At 34.6% G+C, this 24,475-nt stretch overlaps 2 protein-coding genes across 6 annotated transcripts in view; both read left to right on the plus strand.

Moving 5' to 3' along the window:
- The window catches only part of LOC113074393 (protein tweety homolog 2-like), a 45,558-nt gene extending 34,512 nt beyond the window's left edge, over window positions 1-11,046 (plus strand). Inside the window, exons 7-15 of one of the 5 annotated variants that reach the window (XM_026247226.1) lie at window positions 2,711-2,780; window positions 3,849-3,904; window positions 5,937-6,029; window positions 6,464-6,556; window positions 6,675-6,817; window positions 7,166-7,339; window positions 7,603-7,681; window positions 8,559-8,585; window positions 9,153-11,046. In XM_026247226.1, the coding sequence (XP_026103011.1) occupies window positions 2,711-2,780; window positions 3,849-3,904; window positions 5,937-6,029; window positions 6,464-6,556; window positions 6,675-6,817; window positions 7,166-7,339; window positions 7,603-7,681; window positions 8,559-8,585; window positions 9,153-9,233 (816 nt within the window). In that variant the 3' untranslated portion in view covers window positions 9,234-11,046. Of the gene's footprint in view, window positions 1-2,710; window positions 2,781-3,848; window positions 3,905-5,924; window positions 6,030-6,463; window positions 6,557-6,674; window positions 6,818-7,165; window positions 7,340-7,602; window positions 7,682-8,558; window positions 9,050-9,152 lie in introns of those variants that run through there. The other 4 variants (XM_026247222.1, XM_026247223.1, XM_026247224.1 and 1 more) reach the window with 4 other exon arrangements.
- A 5,614-nt stretch (window positions 11,047-16,660) lies between these two features.
- The window catches only part of LOC113074394 (kinesin-like protein KIF19), a 31,767-nt gene continuing 23,952 nt past the window's right edge, over window positions 16,661-24,475 (plus strand). The window contains exons 1-2 of the mRNA XM_026247227.1: window positions 16,661-17,052; window positions 18,558-18,638. Coding sequence (XP_026103012.1) covers window positions 17,014-17,052; window positions 18,558-18,638 — 120 coding nt within the window. The 5' untranslated portion in view covers window positions 16,661-17,013. The remainder of the gene's footprint in view (window positions 17,053-18,557; window positions 18,639-24,475) is intronic.

Here is a 24,475-nt window from a genome sequence, read left to right on the forward strand (position 1 = left end):
TGTATGTGATGTTATTTGGTTTTTATATGCATTTGAGGCGGGTCACAGTCAGTCCATCGCTATCAAAAGCTTGTTCATGTCTTCTTGCCTGAAGGAGGTGATAAAAGTCCAATTTATTGTGTTTGGTGTGTGTGTGTGTGTGTGTGTGTGTGTGTGTGCAATCAAAAATGCTGTGGTTTATGTGTTAATTGGGAAAAGTTAAAAGTGGCAGATTTCATTAAACCACATCAATGAACGAAGAAGAAATCAAAGAAAGGGTAAGTATTGAATGGAGGTCCATCTTCAGGTAAAAAGACCCGGTGGCTTTTTTGATTAAGACAGTACTTCCACAAAAACATTTTGTTGACCGTCTAGATGATATTCTGGTCTGGTCTAGTCTAGATGAAAGCAATCAAATTAATTCAGATTAAATAAAAAGAATTGCATTTTTTTTTTTTTTTTTTTGCTTTTTTTATTATTAAATTAGACTTTCATTTAGTCTCAGAACTGAGCTAAGAGAGCTTCCCTGTAGAGTCGTGGGAAAATCAGTTTTGGCAAAGTTTTATGGCAGGGTGTGATTGATTTAACTTTTATATCCCCTCTATTTTCTCTTACAAACTGTTTCACTCACTCACCCACTTATTCTCCTACTCATAACTGTAACTGGCAGCTTATGAATGCAGTTTAACAGCTACCCACAGACCAATTCTATCCATCAAAAAAGCTAACAGTATGGAAGAATCAATAGAGCCTGTCAGTGGAACTTGTAGCTAGTGCTAAAAAAGAGGCTTTTCTGTGTAGACAAATTACTGTTCATGCGTTCCTTACAAATGTATTTCCAAATACAAGTGTTTTCTGTACAGCTGTTCTACCACTATTGAATGTACACATTCCACAGCAAAAAAAAAAAAAAAAGTGTATATATATATATATATATATATATATATAAAATATATAATATAATTTAATGCAAACTCAAGCCTTGCTACGGAAGCTTGTTTTTGCTACAGAATAAAAAGATAATTGTGACTTTTTTTTTATCACAATTATTTTCAATTATCTTAAACTGTTTTTCTTGCAGTTTAAGTTTGTATCCCACATTGCAGTGTTTTTGTTTCCCTCACAATTCTGAATTCATATGAAGTCCAAACTGTAAGATATAAACTCTGAATTCTGAAAAAAAGACAGAATTGCAAGATGTCATTTTGCAACTGTTAGGAAGAAAAAAAAAAAGTCTTGTGACAAAAAAGTTGCAATTATCGTTTTTATTTTTTATCCCATATCAGCAGAAATGGGCTTCCATGGTATGCAGCCTGTTTTTTTTTTTTTTTTTTTTACCTTATGGAAACATTGTAAAAAAAAAAACACTGAAATATTAACTCATTGGCACACCATTTCTGCTGATTTATGTTTCTCTGTGTGTGACTAATTTGGTTTACTTCCAGGTTGCAAATATTTCCCCTATCAGCTCATTAAGAGAGAAATGTAGATGTGCCACCTCTTCAGCATCAGTGGACATGCTCCGTTCTCTGTAATGAACTCATCTTTCCTGCAGGCGTTAGACACTGACAAATATGGCTTTGATCCTGTCTTCACTGCTAATGAATTAATGCATAACACAAGGTATTGAGCCTCAGGAGTTCAACAGGATGTGGACTTATCTTTAAACTTCCATGCACTGAGACCGGATGAAGGGAATGTTGATGGACATGGAACACTGCAGAAAAAAAAAAAATACTCTGGTGGAGGGTTACAGTGTGATCAAGGCTGAGCAATTTCAAATATTAAAAGCAGCAGAATAATTGACATGTGGTGGACTTGTGAAATGATTATTACCACTATTTTTTTTTCTATACTTTTTCACACTTATTTTGCTTCTTTTCTGTGCTGTCACTTGTATTCTGATCTGAATTGTTTTGAGTTTTCTTGCCTTGTAGGAGAAATTGCTCCTGGTAGAATGGTACAATCATATCATCACTGAATGCAAATGTATTGTTGAAAGAAATATGTATTCCTTTCACAGCCTGAGGTTGTTTATGGACAGACTATATGTGAGAGTGTCTGCATGGTGTTTCTGAATGTCTGTTTTTTCCTTCGACATCCCTTCCTGTTGCCCATACAGTATGTTTAGAGTCGGTGTGGTGATTTGTGTCGTGTTTTCCTTCCTGTCTAACAGATAGCTGTTTATTAGGACCCATGAGTTTATTCTACAAGCCTACAGTATATGAGAGTGTGTTTGCAGCCATGTGTGCTTCCCGTCTCAATTTACCCCTTCACCCTTCACCTATCGCCCTAAACATCCTGCAGTAACAGAAGTGTGTTTAGTTGAAATACAATTATACAAGCATTTTGGAACAGTATATTTATTGAATATGTATACACTATTCAGAAATTTGGGGTTGGTAAGATATTTTTTAATAAAAATGTATACTTTTGTACAGCAAAACATTATATTTAATCCAATGTATAAAATTATATAAAACAAAATTAGTTAATTTGAAGTTTGGCACTTGATCAAAAAATCCTGAAAAAGTTAGAGATTTTTTTTATTTTATAAAATAAAATAACAGAAACAAGGGGGAATATTATTTATATATATATATATATATATATATATATATATATATATATATATATATATATATATTATATATGTGTATGTGTATATGTTGAATTTAATATTTATATTATATTTATTGTAGTTTCTTTTTGTGTGTGTTTTACGCTCTAGGGCACAAGTGATTTCTGTGTTGCTCCAGACAAATTTCTGATGAACCAAACAAAAGATGTGATCAGCTCAGGTGAGTGTATCTCTTATTCTGAATGTATGTAGTGTACAGACATGGACACATATACACCTGTCATCTCTATATTCACTGTAATCTCATATTATGAATGGGGATTATAGTTCTTCAGTGAACAAATTTGCATGAAATGGCGTTTTTACACTATCAAGCGCTTGAATAGTTTAAAGGGTTAATCTGAGAGGCCTTTAATCCTGCTCTATAATCACTGTGACTGAATACATCGGTAAAATGGCCATTCCTGTGATTATATAACTTTAATCCTGTTCTTAGCCATAATATTTTCCTACACTACCAGACAGACTGAAGCTCCCTCAGGTGCACGAGGGCAGAGCCTCTCAAGAGGAAAATGTGATTCCTCAGAGGCTGCTTTTACATAGCGCGCAAGACTTAAAGGAATATTTCACCCAAAAATGAAAATAGTACCACAGCCTGAATGGTTAATAGTGGATGTCATCCATCAGAAGATTAATTAATTAATACACTCAATAGTTGTATCAAACCCACGTGCGTTTGCAGTCACCTTACGTCATCGCAAACGCACACGGAAAACTAATGGAGAACACAACGCGACTGAGCATAGTTGAAATTTTTTTTTTGTTATTTTGATGCTATTATGCACAGTATAATAATTCATTTTAATAATTACATTTTAATGAATTTCATTTTGACTTTTAGGAGTGTGTGGAATCAACCTCGGCTCTCTCGCGTGTTGATGAAACAATGATATCGATAGTGTTACGCATGCGCGGGATACTTTACTTCCTGAACAAGTGCGCACCCGAGTGCGTGTTGCTTGCACATTCACGCGAACCGTGCCACAGATTGGGAGCAACCGTACTCAGACCACCTTCTCCAGGTAGTCTCGGGTTCGGTACCCCAGTGCGCACCAGGGTCCGATGACATCGTTCACATTAGCGATTTTTCATGCGAGCCGTGCCCCGTTCCGCACTAAACTGCCAGTGTGAAAGCCCCCCTTAGTTATAACCGGATTTTGAAGACATGTCACTTTTATTTTCTATGCTTTTCATAATGCACTCTTTCTTGTTGTTTCTTCTTTTCTAGATATTGTGCATTATTACCTGTACTGCAGTCAGACGCTCCCCAACCCATTTCAGCAGGTACTTTGTTTAATAGAAATCATCACTTGAACTGTGTACTTTAATTTCCTATTAAAAATGGGAAATTCATTAGAGATGTGAGTCATAAGAAATCTAAGGATGCTGTTTTGATTCTTGTTTTACTTAATACTGATATATTTTGGTTCTTTAGGGAAAGCAAGATTTGTTTTTTATTTTATTTTATTTTTTATTAAAGAACCATACATAAGTGAGTCATTGCACCACTTAAAAACTGTATTGCTAGTTTTTATGATTGATTTGTTAAAAAGAAGCAGTTCATAGGAGTTGTTTGTTCACAACTTGGTTTATGATGGTTACCTTTAATGTTTGTAGATCAGTAAGGGCAATATAGTAGAGGAATGTTTATTTATTGTCTTCAGATTTCTTTCAAACGGCAACCTTACAATTCAAAATGTATCTTTTTAATTTTAATTAATACTGAATTCTAACAGTGCTTTTTGTAATTTAGAGAAATAAAAATATATTTTTTTAAGTTAAATATATATTGAGTGTCATTGCACTGCTTAAAATAGCTAATAACTATATTTTTTGATAATTAATTGACAATTTTTGATCAATTCAATAAAAATAATTTTTTGCGTTTTTTTCATAATGCTATATTTTTAAATGTCAGCAAGATCAATGCAATATAAACATGCATATTTATTTATATTATTGTTTCTCATCACTTTTAATAATAATTTTATATTATGAATTAATTTATTATGAATTATTAGTATTTTTGTAATTATAATAATAATAATAAATGAGTTAATTTGCTTGTCCCATCACAATGTGATTGTCTTCTCTGTATATAGACTGCATTGAAATGTTCTTTACATAATTTCAATAGTTCAGTAGGTTTGAAAACATCCACTTTGAATCTGTTTTCAATTCTCTAAACAGATACTGTGACAGTTACTTTTCAATCTCCCTCTCTCCACCTACTTCACTCGTTTCCTGACTCTGTGTCTTTCTCCCTCACTTCTCCTGTCTCACTGCATCTCTCAGGGTTTTTAGGTCAGGCAGTAAAAGGCCAGTGTCCTGTAGCTCAGATTGCTGCAGTTCAGCTTGAGAACAGAGAAACTGTAGACATCTCTCTCAGATCAATAGAGTTGTCACAAAGATAGAGAAGCAAAGATGTTCCTAACAAGAGATCCCTCTCACATACAAATTATCAGTCTGTATAGAGCATCTCCAGCATTTTTAATGTATGACATTATTTTTGTAATGAGATGGATGTTTTTTTGTTTTGTTTTTTGTTTTATCATATTCCCTTTTCTTGGTCTCATCTTTAATTTCTAACCTCTGTTTATTTAGTCTCACAGTCTCTAAATCTTTAATTCTGTCATTTTTTTTTTTTTTTTGGTTGAGTAGTTTTTTTTATTTATTTTTTTTTGCTTTTTCATTATCTGTTTCTTACCTCACATATCATGTGTTGTCTGAGATAGAGCTACATCTCCACAGTGAATTAATTCACTCTCAAATCAATACAAGAGGGTGAAAATTGTACACAAAAAGTGGAACAATTTAATCAGATTTAATCAGGTTTTTATATTTGATTATCTGCTGTTCCACTTGCTGGTGAATCTTGAAAACAAAAGCCTAGGTCATATTCCATCACAAAATCAAGGAGTCTGTGTGTTATCCATAAGCACATCTAAAGCCTGACTAAATAATGATATCATATTTATCACTAAAAAAAATCACATTATTTTTTATGACAACAACATCATCCCTCGAATATCCATGCCTCCAGACAAAATGTATTTTTTATTTTTTTTTCTCTTACAGATTTTATATTAAGTTATTTATGTGGATTTTTTTCTTCCTTTCTGATATGGTCATTTATATAGATTTGAGACCGTCAGTGTTTATCTGTGGACGGTGCAGTTTCTCCCTCTGCTGGTTGAGAGTGGAACTGCACTCGAGACCCTCTCATGATGAACAGAACCTGTGATGTGTAAACTGTGGATGTTGTTAGTTAGCCCTTAAACAAAGCAGACTGATCCTGAATTAGTTTGTTTTGCAGTCCCTGACTGTCTTCCAGAGATCCCTGACCACCATGCAGATCCAGATCCAAGGTCTCCTGCAGTTTGCAGTGCCTCTGTTCCCCACAGCTGAGGTGAGTGTGCCCTACACAGACTTGTGCATTCCTTTAATATTTTGTGCTCTATTCAGAATATGCCTTTACCATTAAATCATTTATATTTATGCATTTAGCATATGCTTTTATCCAATATGGCTTACATTGCATATTTAAAATTAATTTAAATGTAATAAAATTGACTGAATTTCACATATGTACAAAATACACTATATATATCTCTTACGACATTTTTTTTACGACAATATAGCACACATTGTTTTATATTCCTATTAAGGTAATGTAAAATGATTCATATTTTCATATGTAATTAATTTTATGAAATATAACATTATATTTATTGTTATATGGAAATTGAATGTAAAATGTCATGAAAATTGTGAATATGTGAAAAAATGGGTTTTATTGTATTGTATTGATTTTTCATAGCAATTGTGTGTGGTTCTTTTCAGAGAGATTTACTGAGTATTCAGCATTTATTGAATAATTCAGAGGCCAGTTTACATCAGCTAACTGCACTTCTAGACTGCCGAGGACTCAATAAGGTACGGAGCACACGTAATGTTCCACCTGCTTCTGTCTAATGTGATGCTGTGAGATTAGTGAGATTTTAGCAATTTGTTAAATGCATCTAAATCTCTTGTGGGATGTTTGTGTTTTCAGGACTACCTGGACGCTCTGATAGGTGTGTGTTATGATGGTGTGGAGGGGTTACTGTATCTCGCTCTGTTCTCTCTCCTGGGGGCCTGTGCCTTCTCTGTCATGCTGTGTGCCATCCCGAGAGCGTGGCGACAGATTGCCAACAGGTACAGTACACACACACAGAATGCATTAAGATCACTTGCATTGCCTATAGTGCACATAACTATAATCAAACATCCATAAACTAAGCTCTTTTGGAGTAAATTGAGTATTACAGACAGGTCTGTTAAAGCCTTTGCATAAAAACAGCATGCCGAAACCTGTTACATGTCATTACAAGCATGCCCTGAAGGTGCTTGCAGAGTTTCTGTACAGCATTGCCTACTAGTCAAAAGATATGAAAAACAGTTTGACCAAGATTCATGAGATTGTTTAGATTCTGTATGGCATGCCGAGTCACGCTGTACATAGTTTTCATACAGTATAAACAATGCTTCTGTTTCTTTCCATAGAGAGAGAGATTACGATGACATTGATGACGGGGACCCATTTAACCCTCAGACCCGGCGAATGATGTCCCACCATTCAGAGCAGGGCAACATGCACAGCTTCTGCAGCTACAGTAGCAGCATGGGAAGCCAGACCAGCCTGCACCCTCCAACACAGACTGTGACCAACGCACCCCCGTCAGTCAACCTTACACATCATTTATTCCTTTCATGTTCTGTGATTTCCTGTTTTCAGATCGATGTGTCTGAATTTTGTGTGACAGTGCAATTCAATAACTTTTGGATCTAAAAGAGAGGAGATGTTGAATGATTTTCCTTTCTTGAGGAACATTAGATAAAGTTCACTTACTTTATTATTTCAGAAAGATTTCCTTTTTCACTCTGTCTTGAACTCTCGGCCTCATTTTCTCTTTTGATTGATCACTGTCTTGTTTTGACAGGAACCAGTCTGCGCTGTTTGGAGGAAACCCGCGCTATGAGAACGTGCCTCTGATCGGGAGGGGATCTCCTCCTCCTTCGGTGCGTTGGGTTCCAGAGGCCAAGCCCTTCTCATGACCCACACATACACTACACTCATGTTGATACAATGACTAATTCATACCAAAGATTAACCAGTTTCACAATCATTTTAAGGGTCAACATGAAATCAAAATTGGCCATATGCACACTTATGTTCAAAAGTATGTACTTTATTTAAAGAAATTAATACTTTCATTCAGAATTTATTTCTATTTCAAATAAAAACTGTTCCTGTACACAAAAGAAAAGATGTAATAGTTTCCACACAAAAAAAAAAAAAAAAAAAAATATATATATATATATATATATATATATATAAATATATATATATATATATATATATATATATATATATATATATATATATATATATATATATATATTAAGCAGCACAATGCTTTATGAGCATCAAAATATATGACAGCAGATTCCTGAAGGATCATGTTACTTCTATAATGGCTAAAAAAATTTATTTAATAATATATTATTGCTTAAATAAATGTCTTGTTGAATAATTTATACTTCTTTCAAAAACATAAAAAGACCCAACACCCACTTTTGAACAATAGTGTACTTTCTTAGTATTTATTCTTGTGCATAATTCATCTGTGCTCATCATAACAAAAATGAAGCTTAATGGCAAAAATCTGAGTAAATTGGCTAAATTTCAATTTCATGCTGACGTCAAACTCTTGCTATGATTATTTCTACCCTTAAACTTCTATTTGTCCTTTGATGGCCAGTGGCTTTCTAAGGTCTTCTGCTAATAGCTTCTTTTACGTTTTTTCTTTGTTTGTTCGTATGTTTCTCTGTTTGTATGTTTCTGTTCTTATTTTTCTTCCTTATTTTATCCCAAACAATAAAATTCGTTTTGGAGCTTTACTCTCAGCCATATAGAAACCGCGTAAGTTGTTGTATGATTACAGTATTATTGTCCCAGTCCCTTTGTTCTTTGATCTTTTTAATTCATCCCTTGTTTTGTTTTATTGTTTTTTTTTTCCCATGCGTTTGAATAAAATCTTTGTGGGTGATATTTTTCCCTGTTTCACTCCTGGCATGGATCCTCATAGACATACCTGCATACAATATGTTGTATGTTAGACACAGATGAGCTGTGTAGAGCACGCCCCCTGTTGGTAGGAGGTCAGAATGCATTTACAAGAGCATTTTGCTGTCGGATTGTAGTGGCCACTAGCATGCCTTACAAACCCTTTTGTTAGCTAACAACTTTTTACAGGTTTAGACTGAGTAAATTCTAGAATTTTCGTTTTCTTACAGTCTAGCTAAAATAACCTGCCTTGGCGTCATCATCAGCAAACTTGTAGTCCACACCAAACACAAACAGTGCAGTTCATTTTCATCTCACTCTTGAAAAATGTTTCTTTCTTTTTTTTTTTTTTTTTTTTGCTTGCAAATTCTTAGCAATGTATATATTGTCAGTCTGTGACTTCTGTGTGGATGTTTTTCACAGTACTCTCCAACCATGAGAGCCACCTACCTCTCCATGACCGAAGACCAGATCAGACACTTCGGGGGGGATTTCCGAGCGTAGACTTGATCTGTCGTCCTCTGGTCTTCACACGCTGGACATAAGGAAAACTCTCACGAAAGCATGCGTGCGCGCCCATCTCAAAGGAGCACAGTCTGAAAGTTGAACACCATTCTAAGAGCACTCAATGTGTGTCCGTCAATTATTCTGATGGTGCAAAGCTTCTTTTCCATCACTACTGACAGATTTTTTTATGAGGTGCTGAAATATCCTCTCCCTAATAATCATTTTTATTTGTATTTTTACACCGTATTTTTCATCAAACAGACTGTTGGTCTTTCTTCTCTATTGCCTTTTCAACTGCAGAAACTGTTCGACGTGGGTAACCACAATTATTTTGGATCCACTTTATATTAAATGTCTTTTCACTACTACAGTACGTACTAACATTTAAAGTGACGTGACAGTATGGTGTATGGAGTATGGTGACCCATACTCAGAATTTGTTCTCTGCATTTAACCCATCCAAAGTGCACACACAAAGCAGTGAACTCACACACACAGAGCAGTGGGCAGCCATCCATGCCGCGGCGCCCTGGGAGCAGTGAGGGGTTCAGTGCCTTGCTCAAGGGCACCTCAGTCGTGGTATTGCCGGACCGAGAATCAAACCCACAACCTTAGGGTTAGGAGTCAAACTCTCTAATCACTAGGCCACGACTTCCCCAAATTAAGAATTTGATGCACTGGACTTCTTGTGTACATACATGGCTTTACATATATGTGTGTGTGTGTGTGTGTGTGTGTGTGTGGGTAATCTATTGCATAAATTACACTCTTAACCTTTAAAACGAACCATACCATAAAACCTGTCCCTCACCTTAACTGCTGAACACAAACAGTGTTTTTAGTATTATTTATTATTATAATACTTATTATGACAAAAATAAATGATGCACTATTACATGCAAGTAACCCTAAGACAAAACCTAATTCTTAGTGCAGGTAGTTAATTAATATTACTCAGTACCTAAAGGTACAAATACACTGTAACAAGGACACCTTAAAATGAAGTGTAAACCTTTTTCTGATATATATACAATATGAAAATTGTTTTTAATTAATTTTGGTTAACAAGAACAACACTGACACAAACAATTGATTGAAGTACATAGTAGGTATAGACAACTAATATAAATATAGTGGGACCACTATTTTTTAGGCATAGAAATTTAGCTTTTTTTTTTTTTACCAGAGTACATGACCTTATAAAGGTTATCTATTTGCCATTTTAAAGATTGTGTACATATACGTGCGGACACTGGTTGAAGTATTAATATTCTGTGTACTGGACATTTAGTCCTGCAGTGTACAGCATTGCTAGCATCATCATAGTAGGTTTGCTAGATAATTTTCTAAGCGGTTGCTCATGAAAAGGTATCTTAATTTTTTAGCAGTGTGCAGTGTGGACTTAATGGACATGTCATCACTTTATATGATGGCTAACTGTACAGATACTAATGCATCTTCTTATTTTGAAGTGAAGCCTCTTCTGTTTTCTTAATGTGTTTTGTGCCAAGAATGGAAGCATGTTTTGTGCCTCTAAAGCCTTTGTTTTCTTTCCCTCTCCCTTTGATTGATTGATTGATTGACTTTTACCTCATTTCTAGCAGACACGAATGAGGAGTTATTTTGCTTGGAACTTAAAATCGCAGATCTTCTCATATCAACTCGAGAGAGCACTGAGCCAATCTCTTCCCATGATACAAATGCATATGCTTTGTATTAACCTGTTGACCAGCTGTACATAACATGTATGATAATCATTGTTGTGTGATTATTTTCAGTATGTTATTTGATAAAATCGGCTACTTGGACAGATGCTTGCACGGTGTGTTCTCATTTGAGATTTATGGTCACATCCATTTGGTTTATTGCATAGACTGTTTTTAATATTTAAAAAAAAAAAACTGATTTTAATACTTTGGGTGCACAAAAGCACTGTTGTAGACACTGAGGGTGGTGCTTGATTTTGGTCTATTTTAGAGGATATATATATATATATATATATATATATATATATATATATATATATATATAACATTAACATTTATTCATTTAGCAGACGCTTTTATCCAAAGCAACTTACAAATGAGGACAGTGGAAGCAATAAAACAAAAAACTAAAAGAGCAATGATATATAAGTGCTATAACAAGCATGGGCTTTTAAAATAATATGATAAATAAAAACAAAACAGATAGAATTAAAAAATAGAGCAAGCTAGTGTTAGAGGTCTTCACACACACACACACACACACAATTGCATAATAAATGAAAACAAAATAAAATACAAAAAGATTAGAAAGGTAGTTAATTTTTTAAAGAATAGAATTTTAATAATGAGTGTTAAAGTTAGAGGGTCAAATAAAAAAAGAGATGGGTTTTAAGCCGATTCTTGAAGACACTTTTCTGTCGAAATCACAAACAAAATCATAAAACAACTTTTGTTATTCGAAATCACGAAAAAAGTAAAGTCGTCATAACGCTAAAACAACTTTTATGTAGAGATCACAAGTCTAGAAATCCACACAACTCCATTATTTTTGTGAATTCAAAATGGCTACATTTATACTGATATAGTTACACATATACCTACTATATATATATATATATATATATATATATATATATATATATATATATATATATATATATATATACCTACTATATATATATATATATATATATATATATATATATATATATATATATATATAGTATATTTATATATAAATATTATAAAACCATTTTGAATTTAATTAAGATCTATGAGTGTAACTGTTATTTCTGAAAGTAACATTCATGTACAGACACTAAACTTATCTAGCTGGGCATGTTTTTACACATGGGGTTTGTTGTCACAATGACAATGCTGCCACAAAACACTATTTTTGACTATGCAACAAAATGTAACAATTATGAAACTACAGAAATATAAAATTATTTTGGCCAAGTGTTAATCTGTATAAATTACATGACAATTTAACCTGAACAGCCACCACCTGATAATTCTAATTCTGTGAAAACCGTTACTTTATGGTTAAGATCTACTATTTTAACTGTATACGGAGGTATATATCTACACAATGTGTTTGTTATATCACGCACCCCCAAGAGCTATCGCAGAAATACGATGATTTCTCATATGATGGTTTCAGTTTGAAAGAGAGAGAATATGATTGAATGAATGTTGAAAGTAATTTAATTTAACCTTCGTATATTTATTTTATAATTCATGAAAAAAAGTGCATTATGAGTGTTGATATATGGCGCCCTCTACTGGCGCCATATATAAGCAAAAAATATATGTATATAGGAATCAAACTCTCTAACCACTAGGCCACGACTGGTTACATCCTTACACAATCCTCTTTTAACATGTATTACCTTTAGCTTAAATGGAGATTGTGCTCATGTACGCAAAGCAGAGTAGTGAGTTTGGATGCCAGTGTAACATTTCCGACTGTACAGAGCTGCATGTGGACATTCTGCCAGACATGTCCCTCGCTGTAAAGTTCACAGAAAGAGAGATCTCTGTAATGTGACAGTTCAGTGTGCCGAGGAAATGTCCGAGCCTGAGCTGAGACCAGCATTAACACTGAAACAAAACCTGCATCTCCACTTTATGTCTTGAGTAGAACCCAAAAGTTTCACACAGTTTTGTTGGGGGAAGCTACAGAGGACAAACCGGTGGGCTCTCGGTCACTTAATCATGTTCTATTCCAACAAGCAAAACACGTATGACCATCTGAACTCTTTTAGTGGTGTAATTAGATTAGCCTCAGTCGCTTTTTAGTTCTTAATAAAATATGGTTAATGGGAAAAAAGTACCTTTGACCTTGTCTGAATAGCATTTGCCAGATAAAACAGATGTGGCTCTTTGTAAATTCTAATGACTAGACTAATAGTCTATGGCACTGAATGCAAAGATGAAATGAGTATGTACTTTGAAATGGCATCTGTAAATGTATTTGTGTAAATGCACATTAATAACCTTGAGTTTTTTGTAAAAATTTTGCATGACCATTTTGTTATTTAACCCATTATCAGCATTTTGGGACACTTGTAAAGGCAGCCAGTCGGTAGAGATGTCCACCATCGATCACAGCCATAGAGATCCTGTCTACAACTAATTCTCACTACCATTATAAGTTTATATTCAGCAAAGACACATTTGATTGATCAAAAGTGACAGTAAAGACTTTTGGCATTGTTACAAAATAGTTATCACTTATTTTCAATAGTTTCATTTTAAGTAATGCAGCTGTTCTTTTGTACTTTCTATTCATCAAAGAATCCTTAGAAAAAATAATTAAATAGAAACATATCAAGCTGCAAAATTGTTTTAAACATTGATAATAATATGTTTCTTGAACACAAAATCTGCATATTAGAATGATTTCTGAATCGATCATGTGACACTGAAGACTGAAAAATTCAACTTTGCATCACAGTAATAAATTATATCTTAATATGTGTGACCCTGGACCACATAACCAGTTATAAAGGTCTTTTTTCTTCTTTTTTTTTTTTTTTTTTTTTTTAACTAAGATTAATATATCATCATTGATGTATGGATTGTTAGGATTGCACAATATTTGGCTGAGATACAACTATTTGAAAATCTGGAATCTGAGGGTGCAAAACAATCTAAATATTGATAAAATCATCTTTAAAGCTGTCCAAATTAAGTCATTAGCAATGCATGTTACCATTTAAGTTTTAAATATATTTATGGACATTTACAAAATATCTTCATGGAACATAATCTTTTCTTGCTACAAATGTACTCATGCTACGTACATATGACTGGTTTTGTGGTCAAGGGTCACATTTATTGAAATATAAAACAGTTTTTTTATATAGCTATATAATATTACAGCATTTAATGTATTTTTGATCAAATAAATGCAACCTTGAGCATAAGAGGCTTCTAAAAATATTTAAAAAAATGGTATTTGGTGCACATGTGCCAGTATTTCTAATCTGTTTTTGCAGGTAAGACATGGCCCATCTGTTAGATGTCTGTTGGAGTTCAGTCAGACCCTCGGTTTTCTTCACGGTAAAGATAGACAGCACCTTGGACGTGTGGGACATCTTGTTTAAACAGAACGACCCAACGCTCAGCCTTAAAGTTGGTGCTTAATGTCTATTTCTTGTACGGAAACCATCTCATAGTCCCATATCACAGTGTTGTGTATTTTAAGAAATAGTGACAATTTCACAATAAATGTGTGTGTGTTTTTTTTTTCTCACAGGTTTGTGATGAAGCCCTGTATAGCATCTGAGTGCAAGATAATGGGATGTGACCACAAAACCAGACACAAGGGAAAATATATATATATATTTTTTATTGAGATTTATACATCATCTGAAAGCTGAATAAATAACCTTTCTTTTGATGTATAGTTTATAGTTTATACAGTAGGACAACATTTGGCTGAAATACAACAATGAAAAAAGTAAATAAAAAATGCAAAGAAATAAAAGCAAAATATTGAGAAAATCGCCTGCAAAGTTGTCCAAACTAAGTCCTTAGCAACACATCTAATCAAAATTAAGCTTTTATATATATATATGAGGAAATTGACAAAATATCTTAATGGAGCATGATCTTTACTTAATGTTCTAATGATTTTTGGCATAAAAGAAAAATTGATCACCTTGCCCATACAGTGTATTGTTGGTTATTTCTACAAATATACCTGTGCTACTTATGGTTTTGTGGTCCAGGGTCACATATGCTGATATCTAATAGGGGTGGGAATCACCAGAGGCCTCACGATACGATATTATCATGATACTTGTGTCATAATACAATATCATTGCCATTTTAAATATATTGCAATATTCTGCGACATAATGCAATTTATCACCTTTTTCAAACTTCAAATCTAATATGCACAATAAATATTTCTAATTATTATCAACATTGTAAACAGTTGAGTTTGCATCACATTTTTGTTGAAGCCGTGATACTTTTCCTTTAAGATTCTTTGATTCTAAATGCCTTTACTTTCGATCAGTTTAATAAAAACAAACATCTGGCTAATCTTAACATTTTGTACATTGAATACAAAGTAATTTACACAATAAAAAGACACAATATTGTATATGACGTCTAAAATCTTTAATCAAGTTTTTTTTTTTTAAGAACAACCTGTCACATTAAATTGCCCCCTTTGTTGAGCTTAAACAAATTACACACCATGTTTGGACTGTTGCTCCAACAAGATAAGGGTCCCGGGCTCTATATATAACCCCGACAGCTGGGGTGAAAAAGCTCTATTGTGAAAAAAATCAATAAAGTCTATTTCGCCAGTACCCAGAATGCTTTGTGCTCCACTGTGATCGGTGAGGATGCATTTGAGCTTACGTGAGCATCAGAAGTGTATCGCTGTAGGCTTTTCTTCTCAAAGGCTCATGTGATTAATGGTTTTGGCCTTTTCAAGGACCGAAGTTATTTGGAAATAAAGAGGGGGTTTATAATTAGGTTTGTTTTATGTGTCTCACATGATTTCTAGGCAGCTAATTGGATAAAAAAAGTAATTTGGTTTGTCTAATAGTTTTTGATCTGTCTTTTGTGTGTGTGTGTGTGTGTGTGTGTGTGTGTGTGTGTGTGTGTGTGAGAGTGAAAGGTGTGTGTCAAGAGAAAGATTTCCAGAAGGAGCACAAAAACTAATGGTATATTGTCCTTTAAAAGAAGAAAACTCCATAAAGCTGCCTTGAAAAAATGTGTATTATGAAAAGTGCTATATAAATAAACTTAACTTGGCCTTTTCAGGAATGTGCACTAAGAAAGTAAACTGGTGATTTCATGTTGACTTTAAGGACAAAATGCAGCTATATACTTATTGTTTGAGTTATGTCATGTCTAATTAAATAAAACATATTAAGCATTTTTATTTGATTAATGTGAGATTATTGCAATTAATCTAGTAGTTGTCAGTCTTTCGTTAATTTTTCGTATTCTCAAAATAGCATCAGATGATGTTGTCTGAAATGGAATTGTGAAACTGGTAGTGACTATTGGTAATAAAATCTAATGAACAGTTTAGTCCGTTGTAAATATTCATTATTGTTTGATTATATTTGTCATTCAGTCCTTCTACATGTGTCTTAAGATTTTAAAATACTGGTATTGTGTAAATAGGTCAATAACATGACAATAAAATCAAGTTTAAAAAAAAAAAATGCAGAAAATGAGCAGACCTCTTATTTTATTATCAATACCTTTTTTCAGTAAATACAATATGTATTTGTTTGTTTGTAATTTGAGGGGCATGCGAACATAATGGGTTTCCATTGAGACAAAGGCTAAAATAAAATAAAGAATAATAATAATAAAAAAAAACTCAAATAAGTAACACATTTAAGGTATATGAATTGGAGGAAGAAATCTGCAGTACAGTTGCTGACCAGCAGGTTTCGCTGCTGCCTCTGAATTTCTGTCCACCTGAGTGAAGGAGCATCAGCGGCGGTGAGTGACGCGTCTCGTGACTGCTCATCTCTAAGGACATCACAAACACAACACACTCACGCACGGTTTACTGTGGGTGGAGAAACACACACCCTCAGAACATGGACCTGACGGACTTCACTGGCGTTGAAGAAACGCTCGCGACCCACGTTTGACCGTTCAGCGTGTTTTAAAATCTAGAGAGAGAGAAGCGCAGGTGGATTGTTGCGTGAATCATGACCGCGCGGCGTCTGCTGTGCTCTCTTCACGCGACGCGCGTGTTTTAGCTGACGAATAGCCGTGAAAACGTCCCGCAAACCATTACGATGAAGGACACTGGGGAATCAAAGGATCATCAGCTGACAGTACGTGAAGTCCAGTAACTTATTATTTACCTGCACTTGACTTTGTAGACTGTCTTCAGCCAAACATGTGTATACTGTATATATCTATGTAGAAACCTTATATATACTGTATATCTATGTAGATTAAAGACTGTGTAGCTATACATACTTTTTCGTGTGTATCATTAAATGTATATCTTATATTCTAACAACATCTTGTAGTTGTAGATTTTGTTTCAACCAATAATAATAATAATAATAATAATAATAATGTATGTATAATGTTAGATATAGTGGCCTATATATACATTTATGCTTTCTGATGCGCTTGTAGAGTTACAGTATATATTTACAATGTGTGCATATACACAGTATGTGTATTATGAGATATAGTTAGCTCATGTTTTATCTGCATGTCTTGTATCTTTACAGTTTTTTTAAAGACTGTATGCAATCAATAACTTTGCATAACTCTTTTTATGTGTGTGTGGGTAGTTCACACGTTATTTGGTGGACATTCTAAACTTCATCTTAACTTTATTATAAGCTGTATTTTTATCTTTCTGTTTATAATTATGAATGCAGTTCCTATGAGCTTATATTGAGAGACTGAAGTGTTTATATTTTTTAAAACGAATTTCTTACATTGCAGAACAATTTAAAATGATCCAAAATACATTAATACATTATATATGATCAGTTATATAACCCATGAAATCTAAATATGGACATCAATAAATATGTGTATATATATAATTAACAATAAATAAATATGCATCAACTATACATGTGTGCATACCGTATAGAAATGTCAGAGTTTCGACTGTTTAGCTAATAACTTTATATGGAAATATGTGATAGAAATACACAAGTTAATGCAAAAAAGTGGATTTGATTTACTTCTATAGTCACATTTCATTCACTGACATCGTGTATACTTAAAACCCCTGGACAGATTTCAGTCTGACAGTCTAAACATGTTATATTTAGATTCTCTGGGAGCTTAATACCTGTTTTCTAGTGATCTTTTGCCCTCCTCTCAATAATTCACAGCAGCAGTTTAAGTTCCTTTTCTCTTCTTCCACTGTAATACATCACTACTGTGCTTTAGCTAATGTAAATGTGAGTTAGTTACGTACCTTTTGTAAGCCAGTTTGATGATGATAATAAAAAATTGCTCTGTAAATCTGTGGCCCATATTTAGGTGGAGACATTTGCAGTGACTTTATCTGGGTGTTGGCTGTGAGCAACATAACAGAACTGGTCTTTCAGCTTCCTGTTAACATTAAATGATGGCATTTGTTGCTCTACAAGAAATAACAGCCTCCAGCTATAATATTCATACTGCATAATTAAATACTTAGATTGTAGACCGTAGATAGAATGTCCTTGAAATACAAATTACTGCAAGTATTTGTACCATTTGGTATATTATTATTCGATTCAGTGGAATGCATGCTTTTTAAAAAATAGTTTAGGGTTCAAATACTTTTTGAAACCAGTGCATTACCTTTACTGTTTTGCAGGTGGCCCTGCGGATTCGGCCATTAAGTGATGCTGAACTGGAGGAAGGAGCCACTATTATAGCCCACAAAGTGGATGACCAGGTCAGACCAAACAGATGTGTCAGTCTGTGTGTGTGTGTGTGTGTGTGTGTGTGTGTGTGTGTGTGTGTGTGTGCGTGGCACAGAGCCAGCACTACATGTTACTATTTCTACTCAATGAAGAATATATTTGAATAACTGCCTCAAAAAGACGACTGCGCGCTCTCATTGTTCCTTGCTCTGTACTTGTGTAATTTGTATTGACTACTTTTTGTGTACTCTTGTGTAGGCTCTCTGTTGTTTTCAGTCTAGGCACTAAGCAGGTGACCCAGGCCTTTACAATCAGCCAGGTTCTGAATAAAGCATTACTTTTAATTACTTTGAGTCCAGCGCTCATGCTATTTAGAGAAAAATGCTTAAACTAGTAACAGGCATGCATGTTTTTTTAGGTCAAGCGGTCTCTTCCAGTACAAGTGGGTGGTTACTGGACAGAGTGAGATGCAAAGGGGTCCAGATTTTATTACTCAAAAGACTGATACTCTGATACTATGGAAGCCTGTAAAATAAGTTTTAAAAGATAGTTGTGACTTTTCTGAGTTTTTCACAGTTCAGAACCCCCCCCCCCCCCCCATAATTCATAATTGCAAAATATCAACTCAGAATTGTAATTCTGAGGGGAAAAAAGTTGACTTGCAAAAAATAAGCTCCCAGTTCTGAGAAGAAAAGTTGGAATTGTGCAATATGGACTAACAATTGAGAGACAAAGTCAGAATTGTTGTCTTTTTACTCACTTTACTTTTTATTTTATTTAAAAAAAAAAATTGGAAGAAACTAAAAGTGAGAGATGTAAACTCAAATTTGCTTATATCTCACAATGAAAATAAAAAAAAATGTGCATGTCGCGAATATGATTCCATACAATACCATGCTGTCATTAATGCATATGTGGATTTAAAAATTCATAGTTTATGTTTAATATATGTATACGTACATAAAAAGGGATTAGGTAGTGGGGACCGTGTCCATTCATCTCCATTTTATGATTTTGACAGACTTGTTTTAAAATAGTTTGGAAAATTATATGACAACATTAACCACAAGTCTAGTTTAAGTGTCTCTAGAGCTCTCATTGGCTGTAATAATCAGGTGCTAACCAATCGCGGTGTTAGTGAATGAGGCGAGTGCAGTCAGATATTCTGTCTCAAGGGTCTGAGTCACAAAGACAATTAACCAATGCTGTGAGACCTCCGCACGGCATGACATCATTTAATTGACCTGCGTCTGCAACAGCAGGCAGTCATTTTAATTCACCCATTTCACTCTGAACTTGGATTGATTAATTGCTGTAATTATAACTGTATTTGCTGGAATATGTCAGACAGGGTGACATTCATTTGATTTACAATTATAGCAGAACAATACAAGAGTGCTACTTCGGAAATTCTAATTATAGAATGTGTTGCTAGCAAAACCAAGGTTTGATACATTTAAAATGAATAGCTGGACTGCATGAATATATGTCGCTTTGGTTAAAAGTATCTCGCAAAAGAATAAATGATAATACTTTTCACATTTATATTCATTTATGTATTTAAATTCAGTAGAATTTGGTTGTATGGTACTGTACTGGGATGGCTAAATTTTGAGATATAGATAAACATTTGACGTGACCTTATCTATTTATTTATTTAATATTTTGTGATGGAAACAGGCTTCCGTAATCATGTGATTATGGAATCAGATGCTAACTTGAAACAGTCTCCCTCTGTGGTTCCTGGTTTTCAGTTAGATCCAGTATAATGTTGTATGGCTAATGTTGACGGGTCAGCTGAGTTATAACTTTGGTCATAACAATGCAAACTGGTTTTACAAGCGCTGATGGGATTAGTAGCATTTACAGAATGGTTTTGACGCTGTATATTATGTTTGTGCAGTCATCCCCAGTAATAGAGAAAGAGAACAACACTGCCAGTACCAACATATAATGAGGTTTTGTACATATAGAAAAAGATATAAACACAGGCTCTAAAACAAGCACGCATGTTTGCTGGTGAACAACAAGACCAGTTCATGCTGGTCTAAGCTAGAAAGTAATTATCTAGATTTGCTGACAAACCAAACTAAGCGCCTCTCTTATCTGTTTGTGTCTTATCAACACGCCATATGGCAGCGCCATCTACGAGTAGACTAAGACTTATTTTTTTATTAGTGGTGTCTGCTGTGTTTTTTTCCCCTGATGGCAGACACTCATGGAGGAGTAAACCTTAAGAGGATAAGCTCACCAACATGGGCTTTGGGTGGCTTAGACAGCAGCCACCTGCTCTTCTGTACTTCCAACCACCTGACGGATGTAGGATCATGCCAGGGTTGGGGCAGCATCAATGCCAGCTTGTCCTTCAAAGCTAAATCTGATGGGTTCATCATTTTCTTTTAAATTCTATAATAGCTATTACATGTGCATTGGCTTCTTTGGTTAAACAAACACAAGAACTTGCTCAAATGTCACCTGAATTTCTTGTGCAAAGCGTATGGTAAATATGTTTTATGACACCATGGACAAGTTGGTATTGATTAACCTTGCTACATTAGTATGTGGTAGTGTTCATTTTGTTAACATAAACTGAGAAAAATATTCTGACCTTTTTCAATACAAAGACAAGAAGACACTGACATTTTTTAAAGTGAGACAAGGCTGAAAAAAAAAAAAACACTCTGTATCCAAAATGTCTCTATATTTTCTACAACAATAAAACAAATACAAAAACTCCTTTAAATTCTTGTAAGTCCAACCACACTGATATGTTGTTTTCGAAACTAGGGTGACGTGGAGGAAACAAATTATTGAGTTAAGTTTTTTGTTTTTTTGTTTTTGTCTTTTTTTTTTTTTTGTGCACAGAAAGTATTCTTGTAGCTTCGTAATATATGATTGAACCCCTGATGTCACATGGATTATTTTACAGATCTCCCTGCTACGTTTCTGGACATTGATTGTGTTAAGGACCCTTGCTGTCTATGGGAGGGTCAGAGAGCTCTTACACTCCATCAAAAATATCTTAATTTGTGTTCCAAAGATGAACGATCTTAGAGGTTTGGAATGACATGAGAGTAATTAATGACATAATTTTTTATTTTTGGGCCTCTATCCCTTTAACCATTATACAGCATGACTAAAACATTATATTGGCTAAATATATTTGCTAAAAACGAAAAAGAACATTGACACAAGACAAAAAAAAAAAAAAACCCTCAGCTGATAAAATGACTAGTGTGTGCTTTAATTAATTTACCATGACAAACACACCCTGACCTCACGGTTCTCCTTAAGGTAAGGTGCTCGTGATGACGCACGTGTGCTACCAGACATACACTGCAAAGCGATTGGTTCTCTCATACATGCATAAGCACATGCTGAGGAGGCTGAACAGTGCTGTCACCTCTCCTTACCTGTGTGTCATTATACATTGATGATACATATCAATGAGGCAACTCGGCACATTGGCACAACACCAGACTTCAGCAACTTCTCTTCATTAGTGTTTCACACAGGCAATGCTTTTATTAAAAGGTGGATGAATGTTAATGTTAATCAAAGCATCCCTCCACTAAACCTCAGAATACAGATAAACATTCACGACGGCCCGTGACAAGAGCCATAACGCCCTAATAATCGCATAAGCTCATTATAGAGCATAAGCGATTAAAGCTTCTTCCCTTTTTTTTTCTTTCTACTGCTTGTTATTGTTAAGACAGTTCTGTTTTTGTGTGGTTAAAGTGGAGTGTCATCTATGATTAAATCCCCTCACTTGAGCTGTATTTGTGGTCTTTTTTGGATGGAATAGAAGTTATAATGTAAAATTGTAGTTACTTCCTCTTGACGTTTTGTAATGGATTAATTGCAAATTAATTGTTTAAATCCGTCTGAATTGAATGGACATAAACATTAAATCCATATATTCTCTTTCTGCAACCATTATTAGATGATTGAAAAATTGTCATGATTAGATTAAAGTAAACTACTCTATACTAATAGCACACTAATAATAGTAGTAAAAATAGTGATAGTAATAGTAGTATTAGTACCTTTTACATTTTTCATATCGGTTTTTGTAATAATTTACTTGGTAAGATTGTTAAAGAGATTATTACTTTTATTCCTCAGAGTACAATAATTTAATCAAAACTGACAGTAACGGCATTTATAATGTAATATTTACAAATGCATATATAGGGCTGGAAGAAAATCTCGATTTTAATCGATTCTCATTTTTACGAAACATTATCGATTCTTAAATCCCAAGAATTGATTATTCTATCCTGTTTTCAATTACTGCAACTAATTAATCGCAATAAGCATTGTGCTTTGGTACTTTTAATATGAAACAAAGTCTCAGATTTCAAATTCTGTCCATTGTATTGCAGCATTTAAACAATAAATGCCATTTTTTGCCGCTGTTTACTGTGGAGTGACAGATCGCTGTAGCGCCTCAGTTCAGCAGATCATCACTGTGGCCATAAATACACATGCCGTATGCTCTTAAATACGTATTAGCAGTGAAAGAGATTTGGATGTGGATGAGATGTCTTTTGTCAGTTTTTTTTGGCCAACTGTTTGTATTATTTTGTGAAACATCCTTGGGCTCTTGACTGTCTGGTGTATTTTATTATTTTGTAAAGCGTCCTTGGGTTCCTGAAAGGCGCTATAAAAATAAAAACATATTATTATTTATTATTTGATGTGTCTGCTCACTAGCGTGTCTTTTTTCCCCCTCTCGCCCATAAACAGTGGGTTGTGCACTGTTGCCATGAGAACAAGGTCAGGGCCATTGTTTGGTTGTTTCTATTCTTGCCCCCTTTATGAAACAACATAAGTGCTGATGAACTCAAAGGATGCAAGGTCCGCTTAAGGATGCATGCTTACAAAAAATCTAGTTACATTAATCAGAATTCACTTTGGATTATTATTTTAAAAAGTTCATGCAATTATCCTTTGTCTTTAAAAATTTTTATTCATGGTACAGTGTTTACCCATGATGCATCTCTTTTAGGTTAGCACAGGTGGTTTGGACACCGCTCCTTCTACAAAGAAAGGCAAGATGTGTAAGGAAGAATAGACCTCATAGTTTCCCTTTAAAGACCTTGGCGGGTAAACAAAGCCGAGCTCGGGTCGTACCTGATAACGTGGCAAATTCCCTCCATTGTGCACCACAAAGCCACCGCTTTGGCCTTCTGTATTCAGTTTCTGCCATCTTTCTGCTCCTTGTGTCTCTCTGAGGACATTGAAATTGCTCTCACCTCGAGTCCAATAACTGAGAGAGCAAATTAGCAGAACGAGACTCCCGCATGGCGTCACTCTTGCCACCCCATGGCTCCGCACGGATCAAAGATATTCATCTTTGGTATAATTATGATTATGGGCTTTCAAAGCTCTCGCCGCTCCCTGGGTCCTTTCTCTTTCACTTGATGGCCCGGCTGTTGTATTCGAGGCTTATTTTGGAGGGAGCTAATGCGTTTAGGGCCCGTGAGGGTTTAGGGAAAAGTAGTGTTTGGTGCCTTTTACAGGCATTCTGTTTGATTAGGCTCAGAGTTGGGCCAAGAAATAGTTCCCCTAACAAAACCAGCCTTCAGCAGATAAGATTTAGATGCAGCGCTGCTGGGGAAAATGCCAGCGCTTAGACTCGGCTCTTTTACAGGTTGACTCTCTGCATTTGTGTTTTATGGTGTACGCACCCTGGCCTGCTCTGTAAATGTCCATCACTGGAATACAGTGCCATTGGCCACATACAGGGGGCCATTACGGCCCATATAGTAGTTTTCACTCGCAGGTTTTTATTAAGACTTTAGAGGTTTTTATTATTATCTTTATACATTACAGAGTCTTTTTTCTTCATTTAAACAATAAG

This window comes from Carassius auratus, unplaced genomic scaffold (assembly GCF_003368295.1).
Source record: "Carassius auratus strain Wakin unplaced genomic scaffold, ASM336829v1 scaf_tig00014496, whole genome shotgun sequence".
NCBI lineage: Eukaryota > Metazoa > Chordata > Actinopteri > Cypriniformes > Cyprinidae > Carassius > Carassius auratus.